Here is a 22,061-nt window from a genome sequence, read left to right as displayed (position 1 = left end):
TAAAAAGCGTGATATACCGTTCTTAAATTCTAACTGATCTTTTCTATTTTTTAAGTTGCTGTGGTTTTCATTTGATGAACATACAGTATAAATGTTAATATGCAGAGATTTTAAACAGTTAAACCCATGAAAGTGTGGGTTCTTTTCTTTACTTTAAAAGGATCCAGTGCTCAGTGAACAAACTTTTTTCTGTGCACTACATCTGCAATTATCTGCACTTCCAATGGGTACAAAGTTATTAGTGTGACTGAAACACTTTTTCCTGATTTCCCTAAATTATCTTCACAGCATTTTTCATCAAATGTTGGGCTTTTTGGTAAGCCACACAGATGTAAAAGCTTTCTGCATTTATGCCATTAAAAACGGATGCAGTCGTATAATTATCCAAGGAAACTATGACATTAGGATTTGTTTCAATCCTTTTTACATCATTACTAAACTCATGAATATCCAGACAACTGAAATGATTAAATGCTTCTCTTTATTCTGTATTACTTATACATAAAGTATAAAACAAAGTACAACAAACCAAAAATAGAAAATAAGTGAGAAAAATGGGAAGGGGTGTACCACCTTGATTTATTTTTAACTATGCGAGTTAAAACGCCTCCTCGGTATTAAAGATTCATCAGTGGGTCACACCCTGTTGGCGCAAGTTTAGATTTCACCAAATAATTAAAATACAACATACTAAGAGTGCATACACAAAATATTGACAGAACAACTCAAGAGATGAATACAGTCTTAAGTACACTACTGGTTAAATTTCATCAGTCCTCTGTTTTTAGTTATTACAAAATGTATAAGCATCATGTTTATTTCACCAGACTGTGCAAGCTTTGAAATTAAATTGCACCGTCGTTGGGATTGCATAGTGTGTAAGAGCTCTGACGGAAAAGAGTGGAAACCAGAGGAAGCCCTTGTAGACTTCCAGCGAAGCAGGTAGATGGTAGATGGACACTGGTTGTCAGTAACCCCTCTTTTTGCTTACTAGGTTTGCAAGATCTGGAACAATTACAAGGAGATTCATTTTGACAAATGTCTACATTTTATGGGTACTATTCACAGATTGCACCAAGGGACCGCCGGGTCCATCCCTGTGTTATGAGTTTTGTTCCCTGAATATACAGTTTCATACACACTGTATTTATCTCTACCACTTGTGCCTCCAGATGAGATGTGCCTCGAGCCAATTTCTTCTTGTGCTTGGCTGAGTCATGCAAACATTCTACTGCAAATGTAGGATGCAATGTCAAAGCTACGATGAAGTGCTGTTAGAGTGTTGTTTTTACAGATGGACTTACAACTGGGCAAAACCAAATGTCAAGCAGTATATATCTAAAAACACACTTATGGAATGTGAAATGGGCAGAATTAAAGTCCACACAGTAGAAACCTACTGTTAGTACCACCAGTGCAAAGTGCAGTAATTAAGTCATTCCTGTTTACCTTAAATGATTCAAAATCTCTCTAATATTGTGTTTGGCGTGACTGAATGTTAGACTGGAACAACTGCCAAAGTCCAAAAAGAACAAAAAACTATTTACATGTTGACATTAAGGGTTCATCACTGAAATACAGAATAATCCAGTACAAAGAACCTAGAAATTATGGCAAGGAGCACAAGGAAAGCACAAGATTGCAGGAAACCAAATACATGTTGCAACTACATCCTGATGCAAATGACCTTTTTTTGTTTCTTTTTTTTTACTCTTTTCTTTTTCAAACATTATCTTTATTTGCCAATCGATGTTTCAAATGTGGCTCAGCTTTGCAACTGCATTCACAAGTGCTTATAAATCCAGTGACGGAATACAGAACATAATCCAGATACATGATGACCTGCCTTTAGTGACTACAGTACCAACAACAATCCTTTTGGAAGTAATTATTTACAAAGTTGCACAAAGACAAAACACAGTCTGAATGAACCTTTGAGTGCTGAGAGGAAAAAGGGGCCAAACTCTGGAACACTTGCTCTATTATGTAATACAAAACTGAGAAGTGCACGACTGTTTAGCAATACAAAGTACAATGGCAAATGGATATTAGACGAACAGCTAGGGGCCTACTTTTGCTTTTTTACAAAATAACCTGGTCGCTTGAAAACAGTCATAACATGGTTTCAGCCTTCTCCTTACAGCTTTTTTTTTCAGCGGCCGATAGGAAAGATTCCTTGCATTAACAGTGATAGCCCTCCCAGTAAACTCTCAAAGCTCCGTAACCAAGATTCTTCAAATGTAATGTATGCTCCTGAACCATTAGTTATAATGCCTCATTGTAATAATAAAATAGATCATTTTTGAGAAAGTGCAATGTTATATCTATCCTGACTAACAATGCTTTAGTTATTTATCTTTACCCTCCATTATATAGCTAGTATCCCGCGTCAAAAGTACTTTCAAAAACAGTTAAATCTTATTTACAGTCTTCTTTCTGCTACTATTAGAATCTCCCAGCTGGGTTTGTTTATCCAGAAACTTTCAACTGAGAGAGGTGAGTCAAGCATTTATACATTTATACAATTAAAAATATCTATACAGTAACATACAGTATCTAAAATAGAAAGAGGCCCTCGTAGGTACAGTACAGAATATGGCCTCTTTCCTCTTTTATTTCGATCCCTTTGGATACCTGTCAGGATTTCCACTTACTAGTCAAACCCAAAGGGGAGCAAACAGCCATTAATAGTGATTCGTAGGAATGTATGGCTGAAGTTTTATAAGGCAGGAAATATATTAGGGCAGGAAAATCTATTTGGCTTCATTATTAAGGGAAAAATAAGCTTTCTAAATGATGCACACAGACTGTGACTGGCTGCCGTTGTCATAGTTTTCCCTCTTAATCATCCATGTTAGTGAGAAATGAGCAGGGCTCAGCACATGCGTTTGTGTGCGTTTGTTTGAAAGCTGCATGTAAAAATATTTCAAGTTGATTTAAGTTTAGTAGCTCTGTGTATACGCAAAAAAGGGAACGTGTTCGTGGTAACTACAGAATAAAGACATTTTCACAAAGACATTAATATAGTTTTCATTATAAAGTGGTCCTGTTATATGTGTTGTTTTGCCCTTTCTCCATAAAAAGTGCAGCAGGGACTTTGTTTTTCCTTTGCGACTTGCAGTACATGTTATCTCTGTCCCACTTGCAAAAAATTCTATCTATAAAAACACAGTGAACAACTCCACACATGGCAGATCCAATCACAGACATGCAGTGGCCGAGATATGCTGGTGTCACACAGGGCTGGGTGTCGGTATGAGTGGTTCATGCTTTTGCTTTACACCGCCCGCCAGGCCAGTAGTCGAATGCCAGGATGGTGGTGCAGAAGACCGCGGATGACGGCTAAATAAGCCCAGACACAGCAGACGCTCACATGTTGTAAGCAACGTAAATAGGATCCAGCTGGTCGGCGAGGAAAGAGTCACGGAGGTGCATGCGCTGCTTCTCTCCTCTGGAGTTGATGGGTATGACTCCAGGGTCCACAATAACCACCACACCCACGATGAGGTGGTGCTCCTCCAGCACCACGTTGGTTATCAGAGGCACCAGGTCCAGAGCATCGTGCTCTGAACCACACAGCTCCGACACCACCACCAGCAGGTTGGTCCACGTAAACACAGCACTGTGAGGGACGAGGATGGAGTGTTAACCAACAGCGTAAGAAGCTCGAGTTACTTTTCAGAAATAAAACCTGGATGGATGGATGGATGGATGGATGGATCCTTTAATAATCCTTTGCAGGAAATTACAGTGCCACAGCAGTTTCATAACAGTCATAACACCACACACTTATATACATAATAAGTGAAAAAGAACAATGAATAAATACTAAGAACCATAAAAACAAAATAAAAAATACAAATTCATCTTTGTGCATTGTAAAAAACCTGCTTCTCTCTCAGGGTCAGAAAGACATTAGTGACAGCGACCTTCTTGGACACTGTGCCGCTATCTCACAGTGATACAGAAATCTTTTACAAATCTGTGGATCCAGACTATAAGTCGCATCACTGTCCAAATCTAATCACTTGGTCTTTGTGTAATTTACAATTTTACAATTTCATCCAATCCTCTGGTCCGTTTTGGAGTAATGTTGCCAACAAACAGACAAACCAACACTGACTGTCATATAACAATAGTTTTTTTAATTATTGAAGAAACACAGTTTAAAGAACAAATGAATTGCGTTTTTATATTTTTCCTCATTACCTGCAAAAACTGTGTCCATCCTCATTTATACTGCTGAACTGGCAGTCTTACTGTCTTTTACATATCCATTTTTCTGGCAGACTTCCTGCATGTGTCAGCACTACAGCTAAAGCTCTTTAACACACTGTGAATAATTATAATAGACTGTATTTGGCACCTGGAGCAGCTGGGATTTTAGTGGTGATTTAAAAGTCAAGATTTAGTTTCTCTACTACATCAAAGTGTGCTAAAGGTACTATATGTCAAACGTCAAGAGCATTCTCACCTCTCAGCAATACTTCGGTGAGCCCGTGACACTGACGTTTCAATGTCAATAGGGTGGTAGCGCAAGCCTCGTAGCTCCAATGTCTCATCCAGTGAGCCCACCACAAACAGGGCGTCATGCCGGTCTGAGGGCAGAATGCAGGAAACATAAGCAACCCAGAGAGGATTATAAACATAGAACTGAAATATGTGCAGTTGGCTATTGTAAGACTGTGCTTATTTCAGTTTAAAGGTTTTGTTTATTCTATTTTTTCCTATTTGAATGTGCAATTTATCCAGCAAACACTATCTAATTTCAGTCTGTTCTTTCTGAATCTGGGTTTTAGCCTAATGCAGGTCTGCTCACCCCCACTGGCATCCAGCAGCTCTGTCCTCTTCACAAAACCCAAGTATCCAGTTCTGGCCCATAAAGTCTGCGGGTCTCCGAAGCTGAGCTTGGTGTTGAAGTGGTCGGCCTGAAGACTCTCTTCTCCATAGATGGTGTAGTAGCCACTGGCATTATGAGGACTGTTCACCCAGATCTAACAGAGACACACATTTGCTGCTGACTTCACTGTAACCACAGGTTTTGTCTATTTCTTCTAATAAAGAAAGAAGAGTGTATGTCTTCAGCTCTGTCTCTCTCACCTCTCCGAGATGAGAATCACCAAGTGGGCCCCTGGTCTCTGGATTTACTATAATCACTCGAACACCTGGCAATATCTGGAAGATGACAGAAATACAAAGGCTCTGATGAATACGTTTTCAAAATGCAATTAGCTAAATATTTCTCCATCTGACTCTCACTCACCTTGCCAGACTCCATTAGAGGAAGACTTTGAGGTGCTCCTCTCTCCACCAGCCTCACTCTGAAAATGTACACATGAAATCGACTCTAATTAAAGTTCAAACTGACACTTGCATCTTGTATCTGATATCATATGTTGCCTTTTATGGTGTAGTTTCAGTTGTGGGTGTCTATGTTACTTCTTTAATTCAGCCTGTTCTATGATTTGATTTTTAAACTCCTATCTCATTAAAAGTTGGTGGACAGTATAAACACTGGGGACATGGATCAAAACAAGTCCAGGAATTTAAAGTTCTATCCCTTTCAAAGTCTGATGATGTGTTAAAATGTCCTCAGTAAACCAAAACTCTTAAGTTACTGCAAATTTTTCTACTGAGGTTTATCCTTCTAATCGTATGAGGGTTATGTGTGTTTTGTCTGTAACTCATGGATTGAGTTTAAAAGTTTGTTTGTTATCAATTTATTATCAGTTATATAGGTTGTATAAATTCTATACATTTTTGAGGATATATATCTAAATGATTTAGACAGAGAGTGTCAGAGGGGGCGTGGATAGCAGCAGCTCTACTCTGTTTAAAGCTACAGATACTGAAACTGTCTGTTTACAGCAGGGCTAAAACCAGATGAGTCATTGTAAAATTAGCAATCTCTGTAGTAGTTTTGAGATGAAAAATGTGTGACTTTAATGCCTTTGTTAAAAAGGGGGCACAATAAAATATCTCTAAATATGAGACTAAAATGTTTTGATGATGTCCAGTGAAAGAAAAACACAATCCCAAAACCACATACGAGAAGTCTCATTGAAATATATGACACATTAGCCAAGACCTAAAATCCATATACTGTATACTATATAGTAGACTTGATAGACCACACCTTAAATTTAGAAAGCACAGTTCAGGACACTAAACACTTAAAGATGTTTATTTCAACCAGACACCTTGGCTTAAAACACCTGTGTGTTCTCACCTGTCATGGCGGAGGGACTTCATGTCCACATACACTGTACAGGGATCAGGACCAGTGGTGCCCTTTAACACACAAAGAACAGGTACATACAGGTTCCACTGGTTCTCATTTCACGTATATTTCAAACTGTGCTTGTTCATGCTCGTGCTCAGCTGGTTGGTGTACCTGCAGGCACACAGCCAGATTAACCCTGGAGCCAAAAGCAGTGCTGACAGCTCTGGAGGACAAACCCACGTCCTTAAAGAGCTTGGAGAAGGAGTGTGAGAGGGCAAGGCGAGGGCGTTCCTCTGCTATCACTACGCAGCTGCGCACACACGACAGGTTCACACCACGGGCCTGAAACACACCGACACACAATGAACAACACTGCACATCTATTTATGTTGTAGGGTACATATTAGTAGTGTTTTTTATACTTATATTGTCTTTTATGGAAGTGTCTTTTTATACTCATATTGTCTTTTTATACTTTATACTTATATTGTCTTATATTGCTGAAACCGGGACCAGGGTCCAATTTTGTATTGTTGCATGTGCAAATGTGGAATGATATGACAATAAAGAACCTTTGACCTTTTTGAACAAACCCATGAACTCTGTGTTTGTTACAGTCCATGATTCTTTGTCTATTTGTGAAATAACCACCTTGAGCAGCTCAGTCTGAGTTCCCAGTCCTTTAGTGCAGAGCTCCATAACCGAGTAGGAGCAGAAGGTGTCTCTGATGCGGTACTGACTGAGCGTGCCCAGCCACAGAGACAAGCAGCTCTCCAGCTCGAAGGGAGGAATCAGGATGGACTGGTGACCTGAGTAAACACTGGGACACAAGAAACGGAAGGGACAAAGTGGGTGAATTTAGGACAAAGACAGTAGAAGTCAATAACTCATGTGTATGTATTGTTGGTGAGGGGTGACTGTACCTTGCGAGGCACCACAGGACAAAGCCCAGACCACAGTACGGATCCAGACAGATGGCTATTTGGCGAGAGGAGTACAGTTCACACTGCAGCTTTATAGAACGACAAAGTGCACTGACTGCTGCATGAGAGATCTGATGGAAATAAGAAGACAAATTAAGACAATGGGTAAAACTAACAAAAAGAAAATTACTGATAATCCACTTATAACTCCCACTGGTAGAAAACTAGACATGCAAGAACCACAGCCTGACTATCCATCCTCATGTTTTAATGCATATTGTTGAACACTTTTCTGATAAACTATGAGAGATAACACACCATCAGTGTTCAGCCAACTCCATACACGTGTAACATAAGAACACCCACAAATGAAAGTTTTATACAGCAATAGATGCAATATTTTTTTTTACTTTGATCTCTTCACAACAGCAACATTTATATTCTGACATCTGTTAGGTAATGTAAACACAGGAAACGGTGAAAGACGTGTCACCACTTGTGTGCCTCACCTTAACCCCAGTGAGCATGCCCGTAGTGGACACACTGAAGTCGAGATAAGCTATCATCTCTGCTGTGGGCGGCTTGTAGATCTGTGGAGGCCGACGACGAGGGAGGTCATCTGCAACCAAGAACAGTCCAGATTTTACAGCAGGCAAAGTAAACATCCGATTACACCGAGCAATAATGAGACAACAAAAATGAATCATTACCAGACGCATTTTATCTGTAAAGCTACAAGCAGCAATAAACCAAACGTTTGCCAAGCACTATGTCGACTCGCAAATCTGCCCAGTGAGCAATTTTGATAATAACCCTAGAAAGTAGTGCAGATAAATGCCCCACTTCCTGTTTTTCTTAGTGCTGCAATTTCTGACACAGCAAACAGTCGACAATAGCTGACAAGAGTGTTTCTGACAGAACTGTGCACTTTATACACTACTGACTTTACACTCACTGTGACAAATACTAATCGCAGCTGATGAGCCTGTTTTGCTGTTTTGACTCTGACTCATAAGAAAGTTCACTACTGTAAACAATACATGCATATTTAATTCATAGTATTTATGTAAATATCTTGAAACTGATGGGTCTAGGGGTTAGTTTATGTGTTAAAGTCACATTTTAGATTGATGGTTGTTAAAGGAGAAATATTTTGTTCCTTCTCAAATTATTTTCCTCAAAGTCAGGCTGATAAACTACAACTCAGGTTATCTACTATTTTCTGGCAAGGATTTGTTAGCTTGCTGAGAATATTTTGGTTTATTACCTGTGTCGATGATTGTTGGCCATGTTTTAATGTTCACAGAGGCAGCAGCCTCTTTGGAGCGCAGAGTCCTCATGAGGTTTTGAGTCGTAAGGATACATGCAGCTTTACTGACCTGGTGACCAAACAAAAGCATGATTCATTTGGAAAAGAGTCAACATTATTTACATTGCACATTCAATACAAAAGCTGTTGTGCCAAGGCGCTGTACAATACAAAAATAAAACATTAAATGAGTGACAAAACAGCTATAAGCCACGTACACAACATGCTTTATCTTTAAAGCATCTTTATACTGGATTTTTGAGGCAAGGACAATAGCAACAGTTTTTTTGTTGACTTATTTTGATATCAATTATTGGTAATCAAGTAAAGTTCCAAATTCAAAAATCAAAAACTTTGGAAAACTCAAAGCTTTTACTCTATTTTTATGTTGTACATATTCAGATAAAAGAACACGTTCCCATTTTATGCTTCAGTGTTAATGACGGGTTAGTCAATCAGATAATGCTGCAGTCACGACATTGCATGAAACCACAGAGAATTGACTACAGATGAACAGAGGGAACTTTGTCATTGCTAAAGCAGCACACTTAGAAATATATTTACTCTACTAGGAACTGATAAAAAACAAAATCAAATATCAGATGCAATAATTGGCTGAGTCGGTGACTGGTCACCTCTCTACAGCATTTAAAAATCAAGCTAACTTAGGTGGCAGCATTAAGGGATGTTTTCAAGTTACTGATTAAAATATGTAAACATATGAGATCTCGATACTAGGATTAAATGAAAGAACATACATTCATCTATATGAACACCTTGAAACATGCATAAACAGATATGAACGTGAGAAAGAGCGTGTTCACACTTACATCGATAATCATGCGGACAGTAGGCAGTGTGGCTGCCAGGTTCTGAGGGTGAGGAGGCCTGACGTTTACGGGAACACATCCAGCGTAGAGGCAGCCGTAGAAGGCAGCAATCAAATCAATGCCTGAGAAAACAATGGAGGACAACGGCGGAGTGAAAAAAAGAAAAAATCGTCAATCAAAAAAAGTCATGTCCATGGAAGTCGTACATAGAAAAGAGGTGAAGGAAGAACTCACCAGGAGGATAGAGCAGCACCACGTTCTCTCCGGTGTTGATGCTGCCTTTCTCAGTCAGCGCGGCAGCTATTTTCTCTGCTCGTTTGTGAAGCTGGACGCACGTCGCTGTTCCTACTGTTACACCCTGAAGGACAGGTGAGGGTAAATCAAGTAGCAATATCTTAAAAAATTGTTTCAAATGTATACACAGATGATCTACAGCATTTCCCCGTGTATGCACAGATCAGTTTGGTACCTTGGCGTTAAGAAGAACATAGAGAACATGGTCTGGGTCTGTCTGTGCCCTCCACTGTAGAGCCTCTGTCAGATACTGGTGCTGTTATTAAATGAGAAAAACAATTACGTACTGCACATTTGAGAATTTACTTTAATAAAGTGAATACAATATTGGAGACACAACCATGGGGGCAAATACAGGAAGGGTTCTTGTGCTGATGGAAGAACCTAATTAAACACACCTACATAAAGGATTAAACTGGAGCTTAAAGACTGCATACGTCAGTAGACAGCTGTCTGGCATAAATTTACGTCTGCCAATGTGCAAACAATTTATACCACATACTCTGAGCCAGTGAGGCTCTTAAAATAATGAACTGTAACTTAGGATGTGAGAGGTGTGTCTGCAGTAAAACAAGGGATGGCTATGGAGGGTGCATGTCTTGTAAAAAAAAAAAAAGAAAAGCAAAATAAAAAAAACTAAGACATGCAAATTCTTGCTCATGTCAGAATTTAACACAAGCACATAAAATAAAACCACAATACAATACAGATTAGCATGACCAGAATAAACGAGGGAGTGGGGAACATGCCAGACGGGGCCATAATTCTTACCATCACAGTGGGCCACATACAGAGCTACATCCAGAGAGAGACGAGAGCAGAGAGAGACAAGAGTCCAGATTTTTCTATAAAACTGAACTCTGATCGAGCTTCGGCCATTACACTGGCAGTGGAAAGTCTCCAAACCTCACTATTTACCATTTTAACACACTTTTAGCATTGCCATTAATCATGCTCACAAGCTTCCTGCAGCTTCTGGAGGATATGCATTTAGCTCTTTTGAAAAGTGGAACGTATTTCTGAAGTTATCAGATTCAAAGTTAGCGGCTGGTTCAAAGTTTAAGCTTCAATGTTCATACTCGTACTACCTTTCGGACAAGATCCTGGTCTTCGATCATGCCAAGGTCCCTCCCTGCAGCCTGGGCGATCCTCTTCCCAGCCACCAGGTTTCCCACCATGACGGATGCAGGACCGACACCAACTACAACAGGAAGAGGAGTGTGAGAGAGACAAATAGAAGAAAGTGTAGAGAGAGAAAGACAGGAAAGGTAGGAGCGAAAAAGCAGATTAAGGACAAAGAGACATAAAAAGGACATTTTCTACTAAAGCACCATCCACATGTTTCACCCTAACAGCTGTCAACTCAGTCCTGTTTAAAAAAAACATGGCTTGAAGTTTTACCACTCACACATCCCCACGCAGGCAGAACAATGAAAGTCAGGGGTTGACTCTCATGTCAGACCTCACATGTAGTCTAACTGTTGCAATGTCTCTGTGAGTTTTGCTATGTGGGTAAGACAAAAACAGAATTGAGAATTAGAGTGGCATGAGAGTGGCATGAGCACTCGGGGCGAGAGGTAATCTGTAGTCAAACACATCTATTGATGATGACACATTTGTATTCTTTATGGGGGGTGTACATATGGTGAGTTTACTTCAGTACGTACATGCATTTTCTCATTGCTAGTACACAAATTATTTGGTCATCGATCGACTTACTCCTCTAACTGAATGTGATATAAAGTAATTGTTCATATAACTACAGATATGTGATTATTGTTTTTGTTATTCCCATGTGTCTATTGCTTAGGATGTTTGGATGGATGTATTTCCATATATCTATATAGATTTTTTTCTGTTGTTAGGGTGTAAACCATTTGTCTCCTTAGGATGTATATTTTTCTATTGTGACTTTTCTCTAAGTATTTGGATTCTGATTATGTATTGTGTTGTTAGATAAGGGTCACAATATTTCAGAAACACTTAAGGTTTGGGGCTGAAACTCTTCCTTTCCTTTATGTTACCACGCAGCATTAACAGTGTCTCACACTGACAATTTAATGCGCTATTTTTTAATTCTTACCTCACATGTAAGTGTGTGTCACACTGTGTTAGATGTGGTTGTATGACGATTGTGTGACATTTGTCAGCTTTACCACAGCTTGGACCAGCACAGTAGGAGCATCCCTTCCCCACATTCAGATAATGTTTTGAGAGTATTATGTAACACAGACAGCTTTACAAAAAGCTCTGTACTATGACTGACTGCATGACAGAAACATCTATTTTTCTCAATTTCATCAATAAGGTCACCTATTCATGGAGTGCATTTAACTATATCTGCATAAATATTCTGAATGATTAGCATGACAGGAGATTATTGAAGCTTTGAAGGCCCATTCTGGCAGAATCTCAGACATTCTTTTCAGTCGATATTTTCAAACATGTTGTACAGAAGCATGTGTCAGACAACACGAACCTGGCTGCTTCTGACGAGGCTTAGGCAGGTTGGTGACACAGGTATGAGGACACATGAGGATGTTGCAGGGGTGCAGGTTGCCATCTAGGAAGTAGTGCTTTGTGTCAGAGATGTGGATGCCACCCAGGGGTGTTTTAGGCAAGGTGTTGGCTGGGACCAAAGCCAGACAGTAGAGGCCCACCTGGTGGATGCTGTCGATAGCCTGCAGAAGAAATCAAACATTGAGACCAAGTACACTGAGTAGCATTGATGTGTTGTGCATAAAACATTTGACATATAGCAGGAAGACAGAGGCAAAAAGTGATTCGTGTCAATATCACAGGTCATTGATGAAAACAATACTATGTTTGGTCATGGCTTGAATTAGTTAAGGGTTCGTATGTCTTTGCAAAAGAATAGTTTTCGATGCTAGAAGAAAAGCTGTTTCATAGTAAAAACCTTTGACAGAACATATTGAGGTGATTTACCTGAAGCACTCGGCTCATCCACTGGAAGCTGTCCTCCTCGCTGGCATCTGGCCTCTGCTCTGCCACAATTACTACCCTCTCATCATAGAAAACAGTGACCGAAAACACAGCGATCCTGACCAGCAAAGAAAATACACACAAAAATATTGAAGATTATTCAGAGAGTCTGGAAGTCACACAACTAAGTAGTTTTAAAACAAACTTAGAAGTGAAACACACAGCTTTGGAAATAATTATTATTCCACCTGTTGTTTTCTTTACAAAGCCCACAAACAGACCTTTAACACTGAGAATATTGTGGGTAAATATTCACAGCATCTTTTAAAAGACATAACAAAGTCTTCATAATTAAATACATACAATAAATTCTGTTCTACAAACACAGGAAGTATTGAAAATCTAAAAATGTAAAAATTCACACTGCATAGCTAAGACATATTGTTTTGTTGTACTGTGTAAAGTCAACAGACGAGCAAAACTAAATTATGACGAGAAGACAGCCAATAGAGGAGAGAGTCAGTGCTAACCAGCTTTGAATCAGTACAACAGCTGTCCATTACAACCTTAAGAAGATAATGCAGAGTGGCTCCACCAAAAACTATAAAGGAAAGGCAAAACAGTGGTCAGTGTTGTCTAATAAGTATTTCCAAAGCTGTTTTCTTTGTACGTCAACGTTACTCCAAGTCATCTTTTTTGGACCTGCTGTGTTTCCTCTGTACCACCAGATGTCAGTAGTGATAAATTAAAATTCACACTTGAACTGCCAAAAAGCTCATCATCACTGTTTACAGACAAAGAAGAGTTCTTTAGTCACCTGCCACGGTAAACGGTCTTAACTGGCTCCACAGCAAGAGCAGTAGCCACCAGGTCATCAGCGTTGTGTCTCCGGCTGCTCACCATCAGCAGACCCTCGATCTTCCCCACCACAAAGATCAGGCTGCCCTGTACAGAGAGATTCAAACACAGCAGGGTCGTTATACTCTAAGTGAGAGAGCAATGGTTTCACATTACCACAGATGTTGTGCCGTAATGAAACAGAGCTACTTACTGGGCCAACAAACCCCAGGAGTCCTGACCGCACAAATGGAATTTCTCCAATGGGAACTCCATTAGCATTAACCGGTATCACCTGAGCACACACAGCGAAAGGATGGCGAGATAACACAGAAAGGAAGAATCTTTAAACAACTTTCCTATTTTAGATAGCACTGGTGGGTGGAAAGTTTAGTTCTGCTTTCATACCTCAAAGGTGTTTTTGGTGAGTCCAGGCAGACCGTAGTACATGTTGCCGCCAGCACGGGAATTGATTATTATCTCTCCTATCTCATCTGTTTTACACAACTGAGGAGGTCCGTCTGGCTTAACGATACACATCAGAGCTGGAAAGACACAAAGGCAACATTAGGAAAATATGAACTTCATTATTTTGAAAAATCTACAGAATATTGTTGCAGTTGTCAGCCTGGCTTAAATGCTTTTGACGACTTCTTCCATCTGTTATCGTGCTTTTCCTTGAGGACAAAGTACTTAAGTTGCACATTTAAAACTTGTGTTTTCATCGTCTTCCAGCTACTGATTTATTCAAAAGCATCAGTGAGGAGGGCATGAGCTGTGTAACTTTGGAGAAATGAAAAGTGAGCCCCATTTTCTTCTGCATTATATAACAAGGGAACAATGATAGCGAAGTCAATATTTCATGAAATGGTTTGGCAAAATCTTAAATATTCTGCGACACAGATGATCATAAATTGGAATGTTTCATTCATTCAGATGGCAGGATTGTCAATTAGTCTTTATTTTGACTTTTCTAGCGTGGATATTAATTATATGCTTGTTTTCACAGTAATTAATTAATTATGTTGTAGGCATGACAAACTGAACATCTGAACTCTTAAAAATGCTAAACTGATATTGAAAGTAGAATTATCATTTCATAGCTGTATGCCTCCACCAACCAGTGAACCTTCAGTGTCAGTTTCCATCCATGTCTGTCCAGACTCAACTATTACATTTAGTAAAGACTTGGTAACACTTTATAATAACTATACACTATTAAGCATTAGTTAAGCATTGGTTAAGCATAATTTCAGCATTAGTTAATCCTTAAATCCTCATGAACTCATCATGAATTCACCATTAGTAATGCATTACAAAGCATTAGTAAAGACAGTTTTAAATGTTCAACCAACACATTATTAAGCATTAGTTGAACATTAGCAAAGTGCTTAATTCATCGTTAACTCATCATTTGTAACTAATTAGTTATACGTGCTTAATTAATCATGAATTCATGATCTGTATGGCATTTATTATGCATTACTAAGCACTTAATAAATCCGGTTAAAAATGTTTTGTTGCTCATTGATAACCTCAGTTGTTAATACTTTATAAAGGGTTAGCAACTGTGTTAGTATATGATTTACAAACACATATTCATCCTCAATGAATAACTTATTAATGCAGTTACTACTCATTAGTTAAGTATATTCCGTGAGCCCATCTAAAGTGAGGACTATCTATGCTTTATAAAGCATTTATAAATGACACAGAAGCAAAGATATACAAAGTGTCAGTTTTATTGGTCCCAAACAATACAAGCTCTTTTAAATACACACTTTAAACAAATACAATCTATAAAATTTCAAGTAAACTTGACAAACATCTTCAAATAACAACGGTCTGTGATCGTATAAAATAGAAAAATAAAATACAAGCTCTTTTAAATACACACTTTGCAATCCTTAACATTTCAAGTAAACTGGTGAACTATCCCTTTAGGACACACACACACCAGAAGTAAGTGGCTGCCTGATTCTGGGATTCCGCCAGTGCATTTCAATGGTGTGCCCTTGAAGTGCACAAAGTGCTTTACAGTAAAACAAATATGCCGTTTTCAAATATTGCAAGATAACACTAGATAATTTCTGCAACCTGTTTGCCTCTACGGTCAGCTGCCATCTCCCCAGCGTGATATGGTTGGTTCTCTCTCCGACTTCCGCATTTCAGAAAAATTAAAAAAACCCGCGCGGTCTCGCTCTCCAGAACCGCGGAGGAGGCTGGGACTGGTAGGACTCTGGGACTCTGGGATTTTGGAGCATGCGCACTAGCATTTTTGACGGTAAACGCATGCGCAGTAGCGTCCTACACGTCCCAGAGTCCTACAAGTCCCAGCCTCCTCCGCGGTTCTGGAGAGCGAGACCGCGCGGGTTTTTTTAATTTTTCTGAAATGCGGAAGTCGGAGAGAGAGCCATATCACGCTGGGGAGATGGCAGCTGATCGTGGGGAGATGGCAGCTGATCGTAGAGGCAAACAGGTTGCAGAAATTATCTAGTGTTATCTTGCAATATTTGAAAACGGTATATTTGTTTTACTGTAAAGCACTTTGTGCACTTCAAGGGCACACCATTGAAATGCACTGGCGGAATCCCAGAATCAGGCAGCCACTTACTTCTGGTGTGTGTGTGTGTGTGTGTGTGTGTGTGTGTGTGTGTGTGTGTGTGTCCTAAAGGGATAGTTCACCAGTTTACTTGAAATGTTAAGGATTGCAAAGTGTGTATTTAAAAGAGCTTGTATTTTATTTTTCTATTTTATACGATCACAGACCGTTGTTATTTGAAGATGTTTGTCAAGTTTACTTGAAATTTTATAGATTGTATTTGTTTAAAGTGTGTATTTAAAAGAGCTTGTATTGTTTGGGACCAATAAAACTGACACTTTGTATATCTTTGCTTCTGTGTCATTTATAAATGCTTTATAAAGCATAGATAGTCCTCACTTTAGATGGGCTCACGGAATATACTTAACTAATGAGTAGTAACTGCATTAATAAGTTATTCATTGAGGATGAATATGTGTTTGTAAATCATATACTAACACAGTTGCTAACCCTTTATAAAGTATTAACAACTGAGGTTATCAATGAGCAACAAAACATTTTTAACCGGATTTATTAAGTGCTTAGTAATGCATAATAAATGCCATACAGATCATGAATTAAGCACGTATAACTAATTAGTTACAAATGATGAGTTAACGATGAATTAAGCACTTTACTAATGTTCAACTAATGCTTAATAATGTGTTGGTTGAACATTTAAAACTGTCTTTACTAATGCTTTGTAATGCATTACTAATGGTGAATTCATGATGAGTTCATGAGGATTTAAGGATTAACTAATGCTGAAATTATGCTTAACCAATGCTTAACTAATGCTTAATAGTGTATAGTTATTATAAAGTGTTACCAAAGACTTTCATACATGTTAAGTCAAATTCCTTGCATGTTTTCATGTTTAGCAAATAAAGCTGATTCTGGTAGAACACAAAGTTACTGTCATATTGGTAGAGGATTATTTAAATTATAATGGTGCTGCAAAGAATCTACAACTTCTAAAATGTGAATGCTTCACACATCTTCAGCGCAGCAGCACAGAAGGTCTATACAATTAGCACCGTTTCAGTGGGTGCCCAAGATTAATGCCACCAATTCAGTGCCGACCAAATGTGAAATATGGTCACAGTCAGTCTGTCTGTTCCTGAGTTATGGTGCTGAATAATGTGGAAAACAGTTTTCTGCTGAACAATATAATTTCACAGAAACGTTGACCTTTGATGTTTTGGATATTGAATGTCATCACTTTATCATATTATACATTTGTGTGAGCTTTTATCAAAATCTCCTTATGAATTCTTAAGTTCAGGGCAATAATGTCTTTTGTGATGTCAGAAATCTTTGCCCACTAAAATCTAAAGAGTTCTAGTGAAGGTTTGTGTGAAATATCAGCATATTTCCTGGAGATGTTCTTTAAATATCACGTTCAAGAGAATAGGACGGATGTATAATAATCTGAAAACATAATGTCACCCTCTATGGATGTATCTCATTCATTATACATTCGTTTTGAATATTTTACAAAGTATATTGTAACTTTTCCTGCTATGTCAATGACAGTAAGATATAAAATGGAATTCAAAACATTTGAACTTGCTTGAAATACTCCAGTTAATCCATCACAGAAAACAGTTTCTCTTTTTTGCAGTTGAAAACAATTTCTTGATGATGTGAGCAAAACATACATGTGGAAAGATCTAAGAACTGGCTGCAACACTCCACTCTTTAACATCTAAGAACCAACACATTTCATACCAGTGTTTTCCAGAACATTCGTGTTTGCTCATAGGGCTTACATTTTAACAACATACACACGTGGACAAAATTGTTGGTACCCCTCAGTTAAAGAAGGAAAAACCCACAATTCTCACTGAAATCACTTGAAACTCACAAAAGTAACAATAAATAAAAATTTATTGAAAATTAAATAATCAAAATCAGCCATCACTTTTGAATTGTTGATTAACATAATTATTTTAAAAAACAAACTAATGAAATAGGGCTGGACAAAAATGATGGTACCCATAACTTAATATTTTGTTGCACAACCTTTTGAGGCAATCACTGCAATTAAACGATTTCTGTATTTGTCAATGAGCGTTCTGCAGCTGTCAACAGGTATTTTGGCCCACTCCTCATGAGCAAACAGCTCCAGTTGTCTCAGGTTTGATGGGTGTCTTCTCCAAATGGCATGTTTCAGCTCCTTCCACATATGTTCAATGGGATTCAGATCTGGGCTCATAGAAGGCCACTTTAGAATAGTCCAACGCTTTTCTCTCAGCCATTCTTGGGTGTTTTTGGCTGTGTGTTTTGGATCGTTGTCCCGTTGGAAGACCCATGACCTGCGACTGAGACCAAGCTTTCTGACACTAGGCAGCACATTTCTCTCCAGAATACCTTGATAGTCTTCAGATTTCATCGTACCTTGCACACTTTCAAGACACCCTGTGCCAGATGCAGCAAAGCAGCCCCAAAACATTACTGAGCCTCCTCCATGTTTCACCGTAGGGACAGTGTTCTTTTCTTCGTATGCTTGGTTTTTGAGTCTATGAACATAGAGTTGATGTGCCTTACCAAAAAGCTCCAGTTTGGTCTCATCTGTCCAAAGGACATTCTCCCAGAAGCTTTGTGGCTTGTCAACATGCATTTTTGCAAATTCCAATCTCGCTTTTTTATGAGTTTTTTTCAGCAGTGGTGTCCTCCTTGGTCGTCTCCCACGAAGTCCACTTTGGCTCAAACAACGACGAATGGTGCGATCTGACACTGATGTACCTTGGCCTCGGAGTTCACCTTTAATTTCTTTGGAGGTTGCTCTGGGCTCTTTGGATACAATTCGAACGATCCGTCTCTTCAATTTGTCATCAATTTTCCTCTTGCGGCCACGTCCAGGGAGGTTGGCTACTGTCTCGTGGGTCTTGAACTTCTGAATAATATGAGCCACTGTTGTCACAGGAACTTCAAGCTGTTTAGAGATGGTCTTATAGCCTTTACCTTTAAGATGTTTGTCTATAATTTTTTTTCGGATGTCCTGGGACAATTCTCTCCTTCGCTTTCTGTTGTCCATGTTCAGTGTGGTACACACCTTTTCACCAAACAGCAGGGTGACTACTTGTCTCCCTTTAAATAGGCAGACTGACTGATTATGAGTTTGGAAACACCTGTGATGTCAATTAAATGACACACCTGAGTTAATCATGTCACTCTGGTCAAATAGTTTTCAATCTTTTATAGAGGTACCATCATTTTTGTCCAGGCCTGTTTCATTAGTTTGTTTTTTTAAATAATTATGTTAATCAACAATTCAAAAGTGATGGCTGATTTTGATTATTTAATTTTCAATAAATTTTTATTTATTGTTACTTTTGTGAGTTTCAAGTGATTTCAGTGAGAATTGTGGGTTTTTCCTTCTTTAACTGAGGGGTACCAACAATTTTGTCCACGTGTGTACTTGTCATGCTTGCATGCTATTTGGGCAACAGACTCTCAAATCTTGAATGTTAGAGTTTCCCACAAGCACCTAGCTGTCATTTATTTCTCACGTTCTCCCTTTGACTTGTGCAGCTTTCTTTCTATCCTCACCTCCAGGCATGACATGTCCCACATCTTGTACAGTCAGGGCAGAGTTCTTGTCCTCCGTGTTGACCCGAATGACACCGTGGCTCAGGCCGCCCATGGAAAGGATGGCACGAGCGGGTAGAGGTGCCCCTGGGACTCCCGGTCTAAACGTGGAGACAGTTCGATCAAACATGAATGTTTCCGCCCATCCCATCTGTTGGTGCAGTCAACCATCTGCCCACCCACCCATGTACAACACCGCATCCAACAGAGTACATCTTCATTCAACCAGGTAGACCAGCAAAAATGAAGTCAACCTGAAGTAAAGCAGCGTGTCATGTTTTTTTCTTTGCCATCTTTAAAAATCACAATGTCATCTTGAACCTTGGACTGAAACAGAGGGGATGACTCGAATGAAGAATGGGGTTGTCTTTTTTCATCTTACGTAATGGTAAGAACAGAACAAGGGAGTGATTTACCTGCGTATAGCTACTGTCATGGCCTCAGGAGAGGTGGCACAGGGACAGATAACCTCAGGCTTCAGCCCATGGGACTGAAACACGTTCAGGAAGGCATCGCAGGAAGACACTGACCCTGGATCCCAAGAGACAGGCGATTCAACATATTAAATCTAATTTTAGCTTCTTTTTTTTAATAAAGGCCCAGTTTTAAAAAGCTAGAAGTCATGAACTACTCACAGGGGTTAGCACCATCAGCAACAATTAGCATTCGTAACGAAGCCAGGCTGGTGTCTCTCTGATCTCTATGAGCCATCATAGCCCAGTGCAGATCACGGCACTTCACCAGAGCTATACGAGCTGCACAACAGTAACAGTAACATGGAATATTATGCATTAAATTAATTTATACAGTGTGGCTCACACTGAATCAAGTGTAATTTACCTTTATGAATGTGAACCCTCTGAACCCAGGAGAGAGGACAGGCTTTCATCACTGCATAGGGAACACTGATTGTGTGTATCCTGTTCATTACAGCCTGGAGACAAACAGAACATAATTAAGCAGCTAATATTAAAACTGTTAATGAGTTTTCACATCACGACAAACAAAAAAAACATTTGAACACCGTTATACATTATGTTCTTAAATTATTGGGACTTTCATTTTTGTTTATTTTTCATTATTTTACTCGTTCAACAATTAAGTGATGCGATTACAGACAGTAAAAGACACATTTGTGTGGTGATTTTGAGAAGATAATATTATCTGAAATTGTTATTGAAGAATTCTCATTAAGTGCCAAAGCAAAAAAAAAAAAAAAAACAGTACAAAAAACAAGAAATGTCCTTTTTTCCCCCCATTGTCAGATGCTTATCTAATCATACAGATAAGATAAAGGAAAAAATAAAAACACCCTGTTGGTATCCACTCCTCTCCTGTCACCTCTCTACATTCCACTATAAAATAAAGGCATAAAGTACCCCAATGTTGCATTTCAGGGTATGTGTCTTAATTACTCAAGCAACAGACTGGTCAGATTTGGTATTTAACACTACACTGAAAGGCATGGGAACAAAATAGCCAAAATTGCTCCTTCTATGAGAGCGAGAAACTGCAAAAAAAAAAAGGATACTGGCGAATTTCAAACTTTATGCCCAAAAACACCCACCGTGAGGACTCCATGCCATAAGCCCATATCCTTTTTGAAGTCCAAGACATTCACTAAGGTTTCCCCTGAAAATAAAATCAGAGAGACAGAAGTGACTTGAGCTGCACTGAGGAAAGAACCTTCAAATGATGAGCGATGACAACGCTACATTACTCACCCTCACAGTAGTTGCAGGCCTGGGTCAGTGCTTGGCAGTGGGTCAACATGGCCACTTTAGACACAGCAACACCCACCACTGTGCCCTCTTTGCTTGCCTTGTACTACATTAGGAAGAAGCATGAGATGACTCTGTAAACACTGGTGTACAACCACAACACACTGAAGTTAAATGCTGCTATTTAATGTTATTATTTTCTATGATGACAGGACAAAAACAATCAGCAATGTCCCACTTAAGCTTTAACTGTATATAGATCAGCAAACGTCATACAGTAGACTCTAAAATTGATTACAATGACGACAGCAGCTGACACATCAAGGGCAGCTCTTGTTACCTCTATATATGCAGGGTCAGTGTTCGCAGTGGGAATATGGGGCTGCCAGTCTTTGGAAGGCTTGGTCAGATATTTTGAGTCTGTTATCACCCACTTCATTCGAGGCCAGCCTATCAGAGAAATGCATCAGGGAATGTAAAGTCACAAATCACACAACCATTTTGAAAAGCAAACTGTACTCAACTACACAACCAGTCTGAAAGCAACCTAAACTAAGCCACTTCATGCTTAATTAAAAAAAAAAAAAACAGACAGCTCCACATTCAGAACAGAGCGCATTGACCTTTGAACTGCAGGATTTCACCAGTGGGGGTCTTGGGCAGTCCTTTCAAGCAGATCTCACTGGTCAGAGCCAGACCGACACCACAGCTACCGAGCAGAAAGCCCACCTGGCTGATACCTGCATCCTAAACACGCCACAGAGAAAAAACACACTCAGGTTCGAACACAAAGTTTGTCTGCAAGT

General features: G+C 39.2%; 1 protein-coding gene across 2 annotated transcripts in view; it reads right to left on the bottom strand.

Annotated features, from left to right (window-relative positions):
* Positions 1-459: 459 nt before the first annotated feature.
* Positions 460-22,061, bottom strand: part of dip2bb (disco-interacting protein 2 homolog Bb) — a 50,913-nt gene continuing 29,311 nt past the window's right edge. The window contains exons 11-39 of one of the 2 annotated variants that reach the window (XM_051948203.1): positions 21,879-22,002; positions 21,596-21,705; positions 21,259-21,361; positions 21,102-21,166; positions 20,375-20,468; positions 20,170-20,289; positions 19,951-20,065; positions 19,496-19,635; positions 13,768-13,904; positions 13,574-13,654; positions 13,340-13,467; positions 12,526-12,640; positions 12,059-12,260; positions 10,668-10,780; positions 10,351-10,374; positions 9,755-9,835; positions 9,520-9,643; positions 9,286-9,407; positions 8,414-8,525; positions 7,656-7,765; positions 7,147-7,277; positions 6,875-7,043; positions 6,395-6,565; positions 6,230-6,291; positions 5,264-5,321; positions 5,101-5,175; positions 4,820-4,994; positions 4,475-4,598; positions 460-3,622 (exon numbers count right to left, since the gene is read on the bottom strand). In XM_051948203.1, the coding sequence (XP_051804163.1) occupies positions 3,370-3,622; positions 4,475-4,598; positions 4,820-4,994; positions 5,101-5,175; positions 5,264-5,321; positions 6,230-6,291; positions 6,395-6,565; positions 6,875-7,043; positions 7,147-7,277; positions 7,656-7,765; positions 8,414-8,525; positions 9,286-9,407; positions 9,520-9,643; positions 9,755-9,835; positions 10,351-10,374; positions 10,668-10,780; positions 12,059-12,260; positions 12,526-12,640; positions 13,340-13,467; positions 13,574-13,654; positions 13,768-13,904; positions 19,496-19,635; positions 19,951-20,065; positions 20,170-20,289; positions 20,375-20,468; positions 21,102-21,166; positions 21,259-21,361; positions 21,596-21,705; positions 21,879-22,002 (3,438 nt within the window). In that variant the 3' untranslated portion in view covers positions 460-3,369. The remainder of the gene's footprint in view (positions 3,623-4,474; positions 4,599-4,819; positions 4,995-5,100; positions 5,176-5,263; positions 5,322-6,229; positions 6,292-6,394; positions 6,566-6,874; positions 7,044-7,146; positions 7,278-7,655; positions 7,766-8,413; positions 8,526-9,285; positions 9,408-9,519; positions 9,644-9,754; positions 9,836-10,350; positions 10,375-10,667; positions 10,781-12,058; positions 12,261-12,525; positions 12,641-13,339; positions 13,468-13,573; positions 13,655-13,767; positions 13,905-19,495; positions 19,636-19,950; positions 20,066-20,169; positions 20,290-20,374; positions 20,469-21,101; positions 21,167-21,258; positions 21,362-21,595; positions 21,706-21,878; positions 22,003-22,061) is intronic. The other variant, XM_051948204.1, reaches the window with a different exon arrangement.

The sequence above is a fragment of the Acanthochromis polyacanthus genome, chromosome 5, assembly GCF_021347895.1.
Source record: "Acanthochromis polyacanthus isolate Apoly-LR-REF ecotype Palm Island chromosome 5, KAUST_Apoly_ChrSc, whole genome shotgun sequence".
NCBI lineage: Eukaryota > Metazoa > Chordata > Actinopteri > Pomacentridae > Acanthochromis > Acanthochromis polyacanthus.
Note: the sequence above shows the minus strand (reverse complement) of the source record. Positions and strands in the feature narration are given on the sequence as shown.